We start from the raw sequence: 17,114 nt of genomic DNA on the forward strand, positions 1-17,114 counted from the left end.
TGGGGAGTATGCCTTATGAGAATAGGTTGAGTGAACCCAGCCTTTTCTCCTTGGAGCGACAGAGGATGAGAGGTGACCTGATAGGAGTGTACAAGATGATGAGAGGCATTGATCAAATAGATAGTCAGAGGCTAATTCCCAGGGCTGAAATGGTTGCCACAAGAGGACACGGGTTTAAGGTGCTGGGGAGTAAGTACAGAGGAGATGTCAGTGGTAAGTTTTTTACTCAGAGAGTGGTGAGTGTGTAGAATTGTCTGCTGGCAATGGTGGTGGAGGCAGATACGATAGGGTCTTTTAAGAGACTTTTAAATAGGCACATGGAGCTTAGTAAAATAGAGAGCTATAGGTAAGCATAATAATTTCTAAGGTAGGGACATGTTCGGCACAGCTTTGTGGGCCGAAGAGCCTATATTGTGCTGTAGGTTTTCTATGTGTCTATGTTAACACCACACAAATATCCCTTGATCATTCTCCACATTTATGCAGTACATTTCCCTGAGAACATCTGCTCCCAATTTATACTTCCAAGTTGCTGCCTAATAGCTTCATATTTCCCCTTACTCCAATTAAACATTTTCTTAACTTGTCTGCTCCTATCCCTTTCCAATCCAATGTAAAGGAGTCAGAATTGTGATCATATCTCCAAAATGCTCTCCCACTGAGAGATCTGAAACTGACCAGGTTCATTTCCCAATACCAGATCAAGTACAGCCTCTTTTCTTGTAGACTTATCTACATACTATGTTTGGAAGCCTTCCTGAACACACCTAACAAACTCCACCCCATCTAACTCCCTTGCTCTCGGGAGATGCCAGTCAATATTGGGGAAATTATAATCTCCCATCACAACAACCCTGCTATTATTGCACTGTTCCAGAATCTGTCTCCCTATCTGCTCCTCTGTGTCCCTGTTACTATTGGGAGTTCTATAAAAAACACCCAGTACAGTTATTGACCCCTTCCTGTTTCTAACTTCCACCCAGAGACTCAGTAGACAATCCCTCCATGACTTCCTCCTTTCCTGCAGCCGTGACGGTATCTCTGATCAGCACGGCCACACCCCCACCTGTTTTGCCCCCTCCCCCCATCCTTTCTGAAACATCTAAAGCCTGGCACTCTAAGCAGCCATTCCTGCCCCTGAGCTATCCAAGTCCCTGTAATGGCCACATCATATCTCCAAGTACTGATCCATTCTCCAAGCTCATCCACTTTGTTCATGACACTCCTTGCATTAAAATAGACACATCTCAAACCATCAGTCTTTGGCATCCCTCCTCTATCACCTGCTTATCCTCCCTCTCACACTGCCTACAAGCTTTCTCTATTTGTGAGCCAATGGCCCCTTCCTCTGTCTCTTCAGTTCAGTTCCCAACCCCCAGCAATTCTAATTTAAACTCTCCCCAATAGCCTTAGTAAACTTCCCTCTCAGGATATTGCCCCCCCCCCTCAGATTCAAGTGCAACCCATCCTTATTGTACAGGTCGCGCCTGCTCCAGAAGAGGTCCCACTGATCCAGAAATCTGAATCTCTACCCCCTGCTCCAATCTCTCAGTCACACATTTATCCTCCACCTAACTTTATTCCTATACTCATGGTTGCATGGCACAAGCAGTATTCTGATAAAACTACCCTTGTGGTCCTACTTCTTAGCTTCTTTCCTAACTCCCTGTAGTCTGTTTTCAGAACCTCCTCCCTTTTCCTACCCATGTGGTTGGCACCAATATGTACCACGACCTCTGGCTGCTCACCTTCCCACTTCAAGATATCGTGGACACCATCAGAAACATCCCGGACCCTGGCACCTCGGATGCAAAATACCCAGCGTTTCTTTCCTGCATCCAGAGAATTGCCTGTGTGACCCCCTAACTATACAGTCCCCTATCACTGTTGCCATCCTCTTCCTTTCCCTACTCTTCTCAGCCACAGGAACAGACTCTGTGCCAGAGGTATGGCCACTGCTGCTTCCCCCAGGTAGGTCATTCCCCACCCCCTAGCAGTACTCAAACAGGAGTACTTAATGTTAAAGGGGACAGCCAGAGGGGTACCCTCTAGTATCTGACTCGTGCCCTTCCCTTTCCTGATTGTTACCCACTTATCTGTCTCCTGATGCCCCGGTGTGACTACTTGCCTGTAGCTCCTATCTAGCACCTCCTCACTTTCCCTGACCAGATGAAGATCACCAAGCTGCATCTTCAGTTCCCTAACCCGATCCCTAAGGAGCTGCAGCTCGACGCACCTGGTGCAGATGTGGCTGTCCAGGAGGCTGGGAGTCTCCTGGATTTTCCACATCCGACACTCAGTACAGATGACCGGCCTCGCAGACATATTTCTTATTCTTATTCTTCACAAGGAACTTATAAAGCCCCGTTGAGACAAAGCCCTCCTACTCTGACTCCCTCTACCCCAACACCTGATCTATTAAGCTGTCTTCTTTTTAAGTTCTTCCCACCGGTCTAACTCACTGACGTCCATGCCCCTGCGCAGTCACAGAAGAAAAAATGCTCTCCTTTTAAATTCTTCTCACCAGTCAAACTTGCTGATGTCCACATGCCTGCTCAGTCATGCCTCGTGTAATGAAAACCACTTTGATCTTTTAGCTTACATTATTCTCATTACATAGATTGAATAAATATTCTTCATTAACTAACATTTACAAGGTTTCTTTAAAGGAATAAAGCATCCCAAATGTCTCACTGAAATATTAAACTAAGTTTAATACCAAATCTCTCAAGGAAGAGGGACAGATAGCCAAAATGTTAAACCTAGAGGAAGATATTAATTGTTGAAGAAGAGAACACAGTCGAGTGGTGGAGACAGTTAAGATGGAATTCTGGAGCTGAAGGCTTGGCTTCTGAAATGAAAGCTGCAAAAGGTAGCGAAGAAAATTGTGACACACGAAAATGCAGGATTGATCTGAGAGGTGCTAGCCTGATAGAAGTTATTGGGATAGGGAAGTACTATGGAGTACTTGAAAACAATCATAAGGATTTTAAAAATGAGGAAAAAGCCAACTAATTTAGAACAACAAACATGAATCAGATGGGTGAATGGGTACATGCAAAATGGGATTTCACCAAGTTTTGAAAGAACTCGGTGAAAGGCTGTTCAGGAAAACTTAGAACAGTCAAGTCCAAAGGTTAAAAAAAAGCATGGATGAGTGTTTCAGCAGCAGTTGTGCAAAAGTACAAAACTTACAGAAAAGTATATTCGAAAATTCCACGATTCTGAAAAGTATTAGAGAAATGTGTTTTCTTTCTCATATTTTCCCATTACATAGAAGGCCAGCAGCCTTTATCAATTATGTAAAATCAATTATATAAAAATCAGCCAGTATCAATTATGTACCATCTCTTCTGTTACTCCATTTATAAGCCATTTTCTCTCATGTACCCATCAACTCCCCCTGATCCTTCTACCAGTCACCCAAAATAATTCGATTTTTAGTGATTGATAAAGTGTCTTACCAATGTTTGTAGGTGCAGTGTGCTCATGTGCATATTGATAAAACTTCCTTGCTGCCATAGGATTCATTTGCAGCAGGGTAACACATCGTTCACACCATATTTCATCAGGTTGATTCACAGGAAAAAAAGAATTAAATAAAAGATTAACAATACGCCTTGCCACTGGTCGAGAATCAAGCTCCAATCGGGCCAAAAGATGTTCCATTGGGCATATTTTCCAAAACTTAATTTAAAAAGAAAAATACAAATAAGTTCATTAATGCAAGTCAAATGGAAATATACTTAAAACAAAGCAACAAATTTCCTCCCATTTGCATGACTTGTGTTAAAATTTTATATAATTTCAAAGCAACATGGCTACGAGGAGGCATTGAGGAATAAGATAGATTGGCTAGTTGAGTGGTTTTGCAACAATCTTGCACTCAGGGTCAGCAAGACCAAAGAACTGATTGTAGATTTTTGGAAAGGAAAGTTGAGAAATCACACACCAGTCATCATTGAGGGGTCAGCAGTGGAAAAGGCAAGCTGCTTCAAGTTTCTAGGCTCAATATCTCAGAGGATCTATCCTGGGTCCAACACATTGATGCAATCATGAAGAAGGCATGCCAGTGGTTATACTTCATTACGATTTTAAAAAAAGATTTGGTATATCCACCAAAGACTCCAGCAAATTAGCAGGCATGTAAATTAAAGAACATTCTGACCAGTGGCATCACTGGTTGGTATGGATACTCTAATACACAGCATCTAAAGAGGCGGAAGAGGACTGTAGACTCAGCTAGCTACATCAAGGGCACAAACATCCCCATCTTCAAAACACAGAGACTCAAGACAGCAAAATCCATAATTAATAACTCTCATTATCCAAGACAAGCCCTCTTCTCATTACTACCATCAGGAAGGAAGTAAAGGATACTGAAGACCCACATGCAACATTTTTAGAACTTCTTTCCTTCTGCCATCAGATTTCTGAATGGTCTATGAACACCACCTCACTATTTTTTCTTTTGCACTATTTATTTTTGTGACTTTTATGTCTTGCACTATACTGCTGTCACAAAACAACATATTTCACATTATACATCAGTGATAATAAATCTGATTCTATCTTGTACTCAGACATTTCAAGAGCTCTACTTAATTGTGAAAAAATAAAGCCCGAAAATGCAACAGACAATTTAGCTTTTAAAGATTTCTGTTGAACTGAATCTACTCTTGCAAAGGGTTCAATATACTTGTAGAAAAGTTGAACAGAATGCTTTTCCTATAGCACAAGTTTCCAGTGACCGAGTAAAAATATATTCCTCAGTCAAGATCCATGAATAAAATTGTTAAAAGTTCTACATTAAATAGCAACTCTAATTCAAAACAAGAGTAAGAATAGGCTACTCAACCCTATTTACCATTCAACAGGATCATATATAATCATCCAAATTTAGTTATGCTGCTCCAGCTTTCACTACCCTCCATCTATCTTCACCATCTCAAACAGGCACAATAGTATTTGCAAACACAAGAAAATCTGCAGATGTTGGAAATCCAATGCAACACACACAAAATGCAGGAGGAATTAGAAGGTCAGGCAGCATTCTAGGGAACAAAAGTAAACTGTCGATGTTTCAGGCCAAGACCCTTCTTTAGGTTCTTCAGGATGCTAATCCCATTTGCACATTAATTCCATCTCCACCTACACCTTGCTCATTTAAGTACCTGCTAGGTTGCTGTTGATATGTTGTTACTGATCCTGCCTCCACCATCTCCTCTAGCAGCTTAGTCAGACATCAACTACTGCATGAAAGTTTACCCCACCTTTAAACTCCTCCCTAATCTTAAACCTAAAACCATATATTGATTTGGCCCCAGTGCCTCAAAAACTGCATCATAATCTGAGGGACAATACAAGCTCCAGTTTTTTTTTAATTTATCAGTTCTTAAGAAAACTTCCACATTCCAAAGTCAACATTGCCTGAGAGCAACTTGATTTTCTACTGATAACATTACTGGCTTCACCTATGCTTTATAACATCTATTTACACTTAACTAAATAACTTCCATCCTTGGTCTAACTGCACAAATATTTATTTAAATTAAACTGGAGCTAGTGTCTCTATTATATTAGATTCTACATTCGTGGTTTCCAACATGTTGGCAAAGAATGGAACATTAATTGACTTGGATTTATTGATGAAGTTGTTTTTTTATTTAACACTTCGATTATCATAAATGAATGGCATTGTGTTGTAGTTTTATTATTAAAATGAACAAAATCAGAATGTTACCTTTGCAGCTCTGACAGCTTTAACTTTAAGGAGCATATCAACAAAAGCCACTCGTACTTTTTCTGAGGTATCATGGAGACTGTTTCTCAGTCCAGGAAGAATCTGCTCCAACAAAGGATGGCTCATTCTGTTGTCCAAAGTAATTGGTAAACACTGCAGAACAGGATGTCATAACATATTATCCCTTTCCAACTCCAATAGAGATTTCGAAGCAAACAAAAAGCAAAACAAAAACTGAATATGATGCAAGTCTTAAATAAAATGCTGTTAAGTTTTCAGGTTAGGCAGCACAAAAGCAAGTAAATTGACATTTCAGATCAATGCCTTTTTGTAAGTTTGAAGCAATCCAGCAGCCAACGACCTGAAAATTTTACTATTGATTCACATGAACTATTAGTAGGTTGGTGGTGTATTGGCATCTTCATCAGACTTCGAGGCGAGTGATTCCAGGTTTAAATCCTGCCTGCTCCTTTGCACAGTTTCCATCTGTTCTGGGTGTTCACTTGGCAGAACACAAGCTATATCATGTTCGACTACAGATTGTTGCAACATTCATGGACTCAAGGACTTAGACTATTTTTTTTTCTTGTGTGGCTGTATTTTACCGCTGTCTCATATGTGCTATAAGTGCCTTGTGCTGTGCATGACTATTAGTATTGTGTTTTGCACCTTGGCCCCAGAGTTACACATTTTCTTTGGCTGTATTCATGGGTATTTATGTATAGCTGAATGACAATTAAACTTGAACTTGAGACAAAAATACCTCGTTACCTTAAAAACAGAACAACGGACATCAGCAGAGCTTGTATCAGCCGAAAGGTCGCAGAGCACTTTTGTTAGGAGGTCAGTGAGGATGGAAGGAGGTATCATCTCCCAGTATTTTGCAGCAATTCTGCAAACACCAAGAACACCCGTGGACCGTACAAGGGGTTGAGGATCCTCTAAAAGGTTCTACAAAAACAATATAATCACGTTAATATATATTTTTATCCTTCAAGAATCATCTCCGACTTACTGATCATCTAAACAGGCACATCTCAGGGATCTGTGCTAGACCGTGCTCTAAACTCTCTATATACCTACAACTGTAAAGCTATGCGTAGGTTCAACATCATCCTCAAATTGCAGTTGGCAAAATCGCAGATGGTCACTGCGAAGAACACAAAAGTGAGGTCGGTTGGGTGGAGATCAGTGTCGTAACAACAACCTTGCACTGAACATAGAAGTAAATATACAGGAGGCACACCAACAACTTTACTTTCTTCGATGTTCAAGGAGATTTGGCACTTGATCGAAGGCACTGACAAACCTGTATAGATGTAAAGTGGAAAGCATTTTGACTGGTTGCATCATGGATTGGTATTGGAACTCCAATGGACAGGAATGCAATAGGCTACAGGGTGGTGGACAGTCATTTCCATTAAGGTTTCAGCTGTTCCCACCATTGAGCGGAGAGATCCCAGGAAAACTCATCCATCATTAAGGACCCCCATGATCAAGATCATGCCCTCCTCATGCTGTTGCCACCAGGCAGGAGACACAGAAGCCTGTCGACCCATACCTCAAAGTCCAGCAAAAGCATTTTACCTACTGATATTAGGTCTTGAAATGACTGAAAAACACAAATATTACCTCAGACTCTAATTTCTCTGAACTTGTGTAATGGCATTATGTTTATTTTTGATCATATTGTTGTGAAAGTTATGCATGATTTATGTTAATTTAACTTTGTTAATTTATCTTTGTCACATTTGTAATGTACTGCTGCAAAGGCTATTTTTATGGCATTTATAGCCTGGGTGTGTATGCCCATGACAATAAATTTCAATATATTTAGCACATTAAATATACTTTTAGCAAAAGGTCATCTGTGTACTTTTAAAAGGAACATATGAAAAACGCTTTTATAGTCTTCAGTTTGAAGTTTCAGATAGACCATAAGACCACAAGATACAGAAGCAGAATCAGGCCATTTGGCCCATTGAATCAGCACTGCCATTTCATCATGGCTGATCCATTTTTCCTCTTAGCCCCAATCTCTTGCCTTTCCCTGAATCCCTTCATGCCCTGACCAATCCCAAGAAATCTATCAACCTCTGCCTCCACAGCTGCCTGTGGCAAAGAATTCCAGATTCACCACTCTCTGGCTGAAGAAATTCCTCCTCATCTCTGTTGTAAAAGGACACTCCTCTATTCTGAGGCTGTGTCCTCTGGTCTTAGACTCTCCCACCATAGGAAACACCCTCTCCACATCCACTCTAACAAGACCTTTCACCATTCAATAGGTTTCAATTATGTCATCCCTCATTCTTCTGAATTCTTATGAAACAGGCCCATAGCCATCAAATGCTCTTCATATGACAAGCTACTCAAACTTGGAATCATTTTCGTGAATCTCCTTTGAACGCTCTCCAGTTTCAGCACATCCTTTCTAAGATAAGGGGCCCAAAGCTGCTCATAATACTCCAAGTGAGGTCTCACCAGTCTTATAAAGTCTCAACATTACATCATTGCTTTTATAAGTCTTCTTGAAATGAATGCTAACATCGCAATTGCCTTCCTCACCACAGACTCGACCTGCGAAGTGAAAACTGCATAAACACTCCCAAGTCCCCCTGCATCTCAGTTTTTTGTATTTTTTCTCCATTTATAAAGTAGTCTACCCTTTCGCTTCTCCTACCAAAGTGCATGACTGTACACTTGCCGACACTATATTCCATCTGCCTCTTCTTTGCCCATTCCTCTAATCTGATTAAGTCCTTTTGTAGCCTCTTTGCTTCTTCAAATCTACCTGCTCCTCCACCTATCTTCATATCATCTGGAAACTTTGCAACAAAGCCATCATCCAAATTATTAAAATATAACATAAAAAGAATCATCCTCCCTCCTCACCAAATCATTCCAGTCCTATTTCGCCATACAAATCAATTTTTGGAACTGCCAAGGAAATAGATAACAGCAGGAATAATTGACAGGGAAAAGTTACAGCTGTTTCCATTTGATTGTTACTAAGAGTGTTCCACAGTCCAATATTGTATACATTGATTTATCTGGATTAAAATCATTAAATATACTTACAAAAATTTCCTCAAATTGCTTTTGGATTGCAACATCTACATCTTCATTGGTTAGTGTGGGGTCTCGGATTGGAAATGCTTCAACAAAGAGAATTGCAGTGTTTGCTCGAACTTCAGAATTTCTGGCCTTTGAAACAAAGAAATGTTAAGTTATGTAAAACAATAACAGAAAATAGCATAGATGAATCAGACTCTGCAAATTATGAAATCTGCATGCAGTTAGTTACAACCAAATAATTCCAAGCTACGTTGAATGAAAGCTCACTCTCAGTGAAATGATAATGACATAACAGGCTACTCCTTGTATCCAAAGAATACACATAACCTGCTGGCACTTATGACCAAATCAGCCTAGCTTCCCATATATGTTTTCTATTTATACCTAATGTCAACTATAACTACATTATTTCAAGATTATTTATTGACTTTCAACTTTGATTCTCCCTTCCTTATAACCATGAGGGGCTTCTGCATGTTTCTAATAAGAGTACTCAACGCCTTTCATATTATTCCAAACACTACTTCATTCTGAGCTGTCATTCCAGCCAATTTGGTACCAAAAAAAGATTGAAACCGTAACTCCAAATACCAAGACATACTCATTTGTCTATGCAGTAAACAACAATTGTCTCATTATAGCTCATTACTGGTGAACCACTTGGACAGCAATGAGATATTTTCCTTTTTGTTTGATAGGCATCTTTGAATCCATTCTGCTGTATGGTTTCTAAAATCTCATATCCAGAATTTCTGTCACATGTCATCTATGTGGTAGAATATCACAGGTAGCCTTTGCACCTTGCATAAACTGCACTACCCATTTCTTCTCATGAGAAATAGTACCACAAAGAATTAACTAAGCTAATTAAACATGATAATTCTCTTGGAAATACACACCATTTATTATATCCCATTTTTTGTCTACGTGGATACTATGTTATATCTTCTAATGCCAACTAGGATAAAAGATTACCTACTTCTTTTCCAATTTTGTACACTCTTAAGATTGCTGGTGAGGTCAATACAGGACCTCAAAGGGACATGAAGTGGTTGACAGGACAAATATTTTGTTTCAAAAGGACAGGAAGGAAGGCATATGTGGTTATGTGGCTCTGTTGGTAAGAGATGGAATTACAGCTTTAGGAAGAGGTGACAGAGTTAGAGAATGTTGAATCTTTGTGGGTGGAGTTAAGAAATTGCAAGGTTAAAAAAAATCATTATGGGAATCATATATAGGCCTCCAAATAGTAGCAAGATGTGTGGTTGAGATTGTAAAGGGAGCTGGAAAAGGTATGTAATTAAGGGTAATGGCACAATTATAATGGGGGACTTCAATATGCAAGGGGACTGGGAAAATCAGGTTGGTGTCAGATCGCAAGAGATGGAATTTGTTGAACGCCTACAAGTTTGCTTTTTAGAGCAGCTTGCACTTGAGCTTACTCGAGGGGGGGGGGAGGGGGAGGGAGGCTATCTTAGATTGGATGTTGGATAGATCTTATTAGAGAGCTTAATGTAAAGGGACCTTAAGAAGGCAGTGATCATAATATGATTGAAATCATACTGCAATTTGAGAGAAGCACATGTATCAGAGAGGAGCTTGCCCAGCTGGATTGGAGGAGGATACCGGCAGGGATGACAGCAGAGCAGAGATGGCTGAAGTTTCTGGGAATAGTTCACAAGACGTAGGATAGACATGTCCCACAGAGGAAGAAGTTCCCAGATGGCAGGACTAGGCAACTGTGGCTGACAACGGAAGTTAAAGACTGCATAAAAGCTAAGGAAAGGGCATACAAGGCAGCAAAAGTGCATGGGAAGTTGGATGATTGGGAAGCTTTTAAAATCCAACAAAAGGAAACTTAAAAAGCTATAAGAAGGGAAAAGATGAAATATGAGGGCAGACTAGCCAATAATTCAAGATTCAAGATTCAAAAACTTTACTGACATTCTAACCGTACATCAGCTCTGCACGGCAGAATGAGACAGTGTTTCTCAGGAGCAGTGCAATCATAACATAACAAACACAACACTAAATAATAAACATAACAATAAATAGTAAAACACAACAGCTACATGTCAGTTAAAAACAAGTTATAAGTGTCCAGTGCAAGTTAAAGGTGTCCAAAGCAGAGGCAAGTACAGCAGCTATTTAGCAGTCTGACAGCCTGTGGGAGGAATATAAAGCAAAATACCAAAAGTCTTTTTTCAGTTGTATACAAAGTAAAAGGGAGGTGAGAGTTGATGTTGGACCACTGGAAACTGATATTGATGAGGGAGTAATGGGGGACAAAGAAATGGCAGTTGGACTTAATGGGTATTTGCATCAGTCTTCAATGTGGAAGACACTAGCAGTGTGCCAGAGGTCCGTGAGTGTCAGGGAGCAAGAGTGAGTGTCATTGATATTACAAAGGAAAAAGTGCTGGGCAAACTCAAACCTGGACCAGATGGACTGCATCAAAGAGTCCTGATTCAGGTTGCTGAAGAAATAACAGATGCATTGGTCATAATCTTTCAATAATCACTTGACTTTGCTATGGTCTCAAAGGACTGCAAGATTGCAAATGTTACTCCTCTCTTTAAGGGAGGAAAGCAAAAGAAAGGAAATTATAGGCCAGTTAGCCTAACCTCAGTGATTGGGAAAGTGTTCTAGTCTATTATTAAGGCTGAGGTTTCGAGGTACTTGAAGACTAATGATAAAATAAGTCAAAGTCAGCATGGTTTCTGTAAAGGGACATCTTGCCTGACAAATCTGTGAGAAAGTAACAAGCAGGGTGGACAAAGGAGAGGCAGCGGATGTCATTTACTTGGATTTTCAGAAGGTGCTTGATAAAGTGCCACACATGAGGCTGCTTAATAAGATAAAATCCTATGATGTTACATGAAAGATACTGGCATGGATAGAGGAATGACTGACAGGCAAGAAGCTGTGAATGCCATGTTCGCAGATGATACAAAGATTGGTGGGGGGGCAGGTAGTGTTGAGGAAACAGGTTGGATGCAGAAGGACTGAGACAGATCAAGAGAATGGGCAAGAAAGTGGGAAATGAAATACAATGTTGAAAAATGCATGGTCATGCACTTTGGTAGTAGAAATAAATGAATGGACTATTTTCTAAACAGGGAGAAAATCCAGGAATCTGAGATGCAGAGGGACTTGGGAGTCCTTGTACAGAACATCATGAAGGTTAACGTGTAGGATGAGTTGGTGGTGAGGAAGGCAAATACCATGTATGCATTCTTTTCAAGAGGTCTAGAATACAAGAGCACAGATGTGTTGCTGAGGTTTTATGAAGCACTGGTGAAGCCGCACCTTGAGTATTTTGAACAGTTTTGGGCCCCTCATCTTGGAAAAGATGTGCTGGCATTGGAGAGGGTCCAGAGGAGGTTCACAAGAATGATTCCAGGAATGAAAGGGTTATCATACGAGGAATGTTTGATGGCTCTGGGTCTGTACTCGCTGGAATTCAGAAGGATGAGGGGGGATCTCATTGAAACCTTTCAAACACTGAAAGGCCTAGACAGAGTAGATGTGGAGAGGATGTTTCCCATGGTGGGAGAGTTTAGGACAAGAGGCCACAACCTCAGGATACAGGGGCGCCCTTTCAAGACAGATGTGGAAAAATTTCTTTAGCCAAAAGGCGGTGAATTTGTGGAATTTGTTGTCACATGCTGCTGTGGAGGCCAGGTTGTTGGGTGTGTTAAAGGCAGAGATTGATAGGTTCTTGATTGGGGAAAAGGCCAGGAACTGGGGTTGAGGAGGCGATTAAAAAAAAAGGATCTGCCATGATTGGATGGCAGAACAGACTCAATGGACCAGATGGCCTAATTCTACTCCTACATGGAATAAAAGGGGCCTTTTCTAGTTGGCTGCCAGTGACTAGTGGTGTTCTACAGGGGGTCAGTATTGTTACTGCTGCATTTCACACTCTTTGTCAGCAACTTAGATAACGAAATTGATAGCTTTGTAGCAAAGTTTGTGGATGATACAAAGACAAGTGGAGAGGTAGGTAGTTCTGAGGAAGCAATGCGATTCCAGCAGGACTTAGACAAATTGGAAGAATGGGAATGGGCAAAAAAGTGTTAGATGGAACACAGAGCTGAGAAACTTCTGGTAATGCATTATTCGAAAAGGAACAATGGTGCAGATTATTATCTGAATGGGGAGAAGGTTCAAACATCAGAGTTGCAAAGGGACTTAGGGAGTCCCCTGCAAGACTCCCAGAAGGTTAATTTACAGGTTGAGTCTATGCTAAAGAAGGCACATGCAATGTTGGCATTCATTTCAAGGGGAATAGAAGATAAAAGCAAGGAGATAATGCTAAGACATTACTCAGGCTGTACTTGGAGTAATGTCAACAGTTTTGGGCCCCGTATCTCAGAAAGGATGTGTTGTCATTGGAGAGAATCCAGAAGAGGTTCACAAGGATGTGAGAGAGAGAGAGAGAGGGACAGAGAGACAGAGACAGAAATCTGACGTAAATTGGGAGACCGCTTTGCCGAGCACCAATGCTCCATCCGCTAGAAAAAGTGGGATCTCCCAGTGGCCACTCATTTTAATTCCAATTCCCATTCTGATATGTCCATCCATAGTCTCCTCCACCACCATGATGAGATGGCACTTAGGTTGGAGGAACAAGACCTTGTATTCCATTTGGGTAGCCTCCAGCCTGATGAAATGAACATTAATTTCTCCAACTTCTGGCAATGCCCCACACCCTCCTTCACCATTTCCCATCCGCTTTTCCCTCTCTCACCTTATCTTCTTGCTCACCGCTGTCTCCCTCTGGTGCTTTTCCCACACTTCTTTCTCCCATGGTCTTCTGTCCCTTTCACTAATCAACTTCCCCGCTCTTTACTTCATCCCTCCCCCTTCAGGTTTTACCTATCACCTTATGTTTCCCTCTCCCCTCCCCTCCCCACCTTTCAAATCTACTCCTCAGCTTTTCTCTCCCCCGGTCCTGCCAAAGGGTTCTGGATTGGAACGTTGACTGTACTCTTTTACATAGATGCTGCCTGGCCTGCTGAGTTCCTCCAGCATTGTATGTGTGTTGCATGAATCTGTGGAATTTATTGCCACAGGTGGCTGCGGAGGCCAACTCATTGAGGATATTTAAAGGGGAGTTTGATGAGTTGCTTATTAGTCAAGCAGTCAGAAAGCAGAGGGATGGAATTGAGAGGGATAATGAATCTGCCCTGATGGAATGGCAGAACAATCTTGATGGGTTGAATGGCCTAATTCTACTACTGTATGTATTATTGGCTAATTATTATTAAGTAGCAGTTGTGATATCAGCTCCATTTAACAGATGGCTTTAAACATGGAATAATTGAAGAAATATAATTATTGTATATACAAAACTTATATATTCCAGCCATGGAAGAAACTCACTGTGTGGGGTGTTTAAATTTGGATTTAATATTATTACAATGAATAACTTGGTTAATAGATCCTAGTGGTCCTGGTCCTTTAAACAACTTTGCATTACCTCATGAAAGTATTCAAAATGGTTCATTTTTGCTAAAATGGTTAATTCAGACATTAAGACAGCCACACTAGCATAGTGTCACTATTACAGTTTGTGGAGTCAGAATTCGGAGTTCAATTTCAGCATCCTCTGAAAGAAGTCTGTATATCCTTCTTGTGAGCACTTGGCATTCTTCCAGGTGCTCTGGTTTCCTCCCACAGTCCAAAAACATACCAGTTGGTAGGTTAAGTGGTCCTTGCGCAGGTCATTCGGCCAGAAGGGCCTGCTCCGTGCTGTATCTCCAAATTTTAAAAAAATGTAGACAGATAAAGTCAAAATTACTTTAACAAAAATCAAAATAGTACCTTGAGCCCCCGCCACAGAATAGGCTGGTACAGGCGATGCAGCATTTCATCAACTCCCTGGCGCAGTTTTTGCTGATGAAAATAGCTTAGCAACTGCAAAAAAAATTTACACGTTAGCAACTGTTATTGTTTAAGCTTTATTTCTGCAATTCTCTCAACAAAGGAAAATTCTGTACAGCTGCCAGCTTCAGGAACCAAGAGTCCACCTCCTTCAATAAACAGCTGAAGGGAAGTTTAAGTTTGATCATTCAGGCATAGCATTCTGCAGTATTCACTTGGTAGTCCAAAATTCAAATCAAATATCTGCAGTTACAAATGACAACATAAAAATCAAAATCTGAAAAATATGCCACAAGGATTTTATGACAAAACACCTCCTAAAAATCATGTTAAAATTCAAAAGAAAGGAGTAGATTAACTCATTTCTCAAGCCTGCTCTGTCATTCTATAAAATCATGGTTGATCCAACCTTAGTGTCAATGTCATTTTCCCACTCACTCCACATAGGCGTTTGAGTGCAAGTCTCCGTCATGAACATATTCAATAACTCCACCTCCATAGTCCTCTGGGGAATGTACTCCAAGGAGTCAGCGCTCTTTGAGAGAATAAATATTACCTCATCCCCCAGTTCATTTTCTCAGCCATCCATCCTGTCATTCCCATTATTTCATGATTATACATCATTCTTTTAAGCTGAATATAGGCCCATTCTGCTCAACCTTTCTTCCTACTTGAACCTCTTCATCCAGGAATCAACCTAATGAACCACCTCTACACTGTCAATGCAGGCATATTTTTTCAAAGATATGGAGACTGAAGGTACTGACAGTATTCTGGGCACAATTTCACCAATGTAATGTTAGGTTGCATCAAATTATTGCAGACACTACCCTCCCTAAAAACTGTCTTTTCAAAAAGCTCCTTTCTAGAAAACACTGTAAGACTAGTAAAACAAAAACTTCACATATTTTAAAAGTTTCTTCCCCGAGGCAGTGAATTTAATCAAACATTCTAGTTAGCTCCCTGCACCTCTATTTATATCCTCCCCCTACTGTACTGTAAACAGTTCAACCACTTATTATAACGTTGTTTACATTATCAATATAGTACATGCTGGTATTTGTGTTTATGCACATTTTTCCATATCCATTCTTTGACCTCTAACTTTACATTCTATATCATTCTGTATTCTTTGTCATTGTTGAATGTTGGTGCTTTTGTTGCATGCCACACACTACAGCAAATTACCAATACATATAAATGTATAGGGCAAATAAAGTTCACCGTCTTTATTCTCCACCTCCCTTGCAATAAAGACACTCCATTAATCTTTTGCGAGAGAAAACCTGCAGATGCTGGTAATCAGAGAAACACACACAAATGCTGGAACAATTCAACAGGCCAGGCACCATCTATGGAAGAGAGTACCATCAACATTTTGGGCCGAGATCCTTCAGCATTAATCACTTAATTATTTTCAGCCTGTACGCCAATTCTTCTGCAATAGAATCCATGGACACCTTTGTAACACATTTTGTAGTTTTAATCTATTTACACAATTTGCTTATTTACATAATTAGATTCCCAATCCTCTCGAAAGTGCTGAGAATCTGGGAAATTCAGTAAATTTTAACCAAAATACAGTGTACACATCATCTTTATAGCCAATTCCTTTAAAATCTTGAGATACAAGCAAGCCTTTCACCCTATTAGTTAGTCTAGTATTTTATTTCTAGTTGTAGAGGCTCTCTCAAGTTCCTCCCTCTCAGTGGTCCATGATTATTTCTCATTAGTGGGATTTTATTTAAGGACCAAGGATCAACTTTGTTCACTTTATACACTTACATGTATTAGGAATTTGCAATGGTGTGGTAGTGTGGCATGCAACAAAAATCAACACTCAACAATTCTAAAGATTAACAAATTATATTAAAATAAAAGGGGTTAAAGTATGGATATGAAATAAAATATGCACAAATACCTACCGTACATGTATTTACAAAGTGAACAGCATTTTTAAAAGTTGTTTAAAGTAATCACAGTGCTTTGCAGTGAACGAGGTAATGGTGGGATGGTGGGGGGGGGGGGGGGGAGATACTGGAATAAGTGATTAGATTAACTCCCTGTGGGAAGATGTGAAATTTTGGTTTTAGTGGTTTTCAGAGTGGAGCTTTGAGAAAAGGAGGTTTGCAAGGTGAAACATCTTCTACCAAAAAAACTAATTCAAGATAATTATTTTGAATTTCTAACAATTCTCTATTGACCACTTAATTCTCTAGATTCATTCTCCAAGACATTAATGTTTACTTTTAATACACCTATGGAAACATTCCTGTTTTGTATTTTTTCCAATTTACTCTCATAATTTATTTTCTCTCTTTATAGTTATAGGAACTGTTGTTGATTTTTAAAGATTTCCCTGTTCTCTGGCCTAACACTAAAATTCACAACATTGTGTGCCTTTCCT

The 17,114-nt window shown here is 40.1% G+C and overlaps 1 protein-coding gene across 1 annotated transcript in view; it reads right to left on the reverse strand.

Moving 5' to 3' along the window:
* The window catches only part of ncapg2 (non-SMC condensin II complex, subunit G2), a 119,179-nt gene that overhangs the window by 54,615 nt on the left and 47,450 nt on the right, over positions 1 to 17,114 (reverse strand). The window contains exons 10-14 of the mRNA XM_059971319.1: positions 14,648 to 14,740; positions 8,822 to 8,947; positions 6,515 to 6,694; positions 5,744 to 5,896; positions 3,465 to 3,687 (exon numbers count right to left, since the gene is read on the reverse strand). Coding sequence (XP_059827302.1) covers positions 3,465 to 3,687; positions 5,744 to 5,896; positions 6,515 to 6,694; positions 8,822 to 8,947; positions 14,648 to 14,740 — 775 coding nt within the window. The remainder of the gene's footprint in view (positions 1 to 3,464; positions 3,688 to 5,743; positions 5,897 to 6,514; positions 6,695 to 8,821; positions 8,948 to 14,647; positions 14,741 to 17,114) is intronic.

This window comes from Hypanus sabinus, chromosome 6 (assembly GCF_030144855.1).
Source record: "Hypanus sabinus isolate sHypSab1 chromosome 6, sHypSab1.hap1, whole genome shotgun sequence".
NCBI lineage: Eukaryota > Metazoa > Chordata > Chondrichthyes > Myliobatiformes > Dasyatidae > Hypanus > Hypanus sabinus.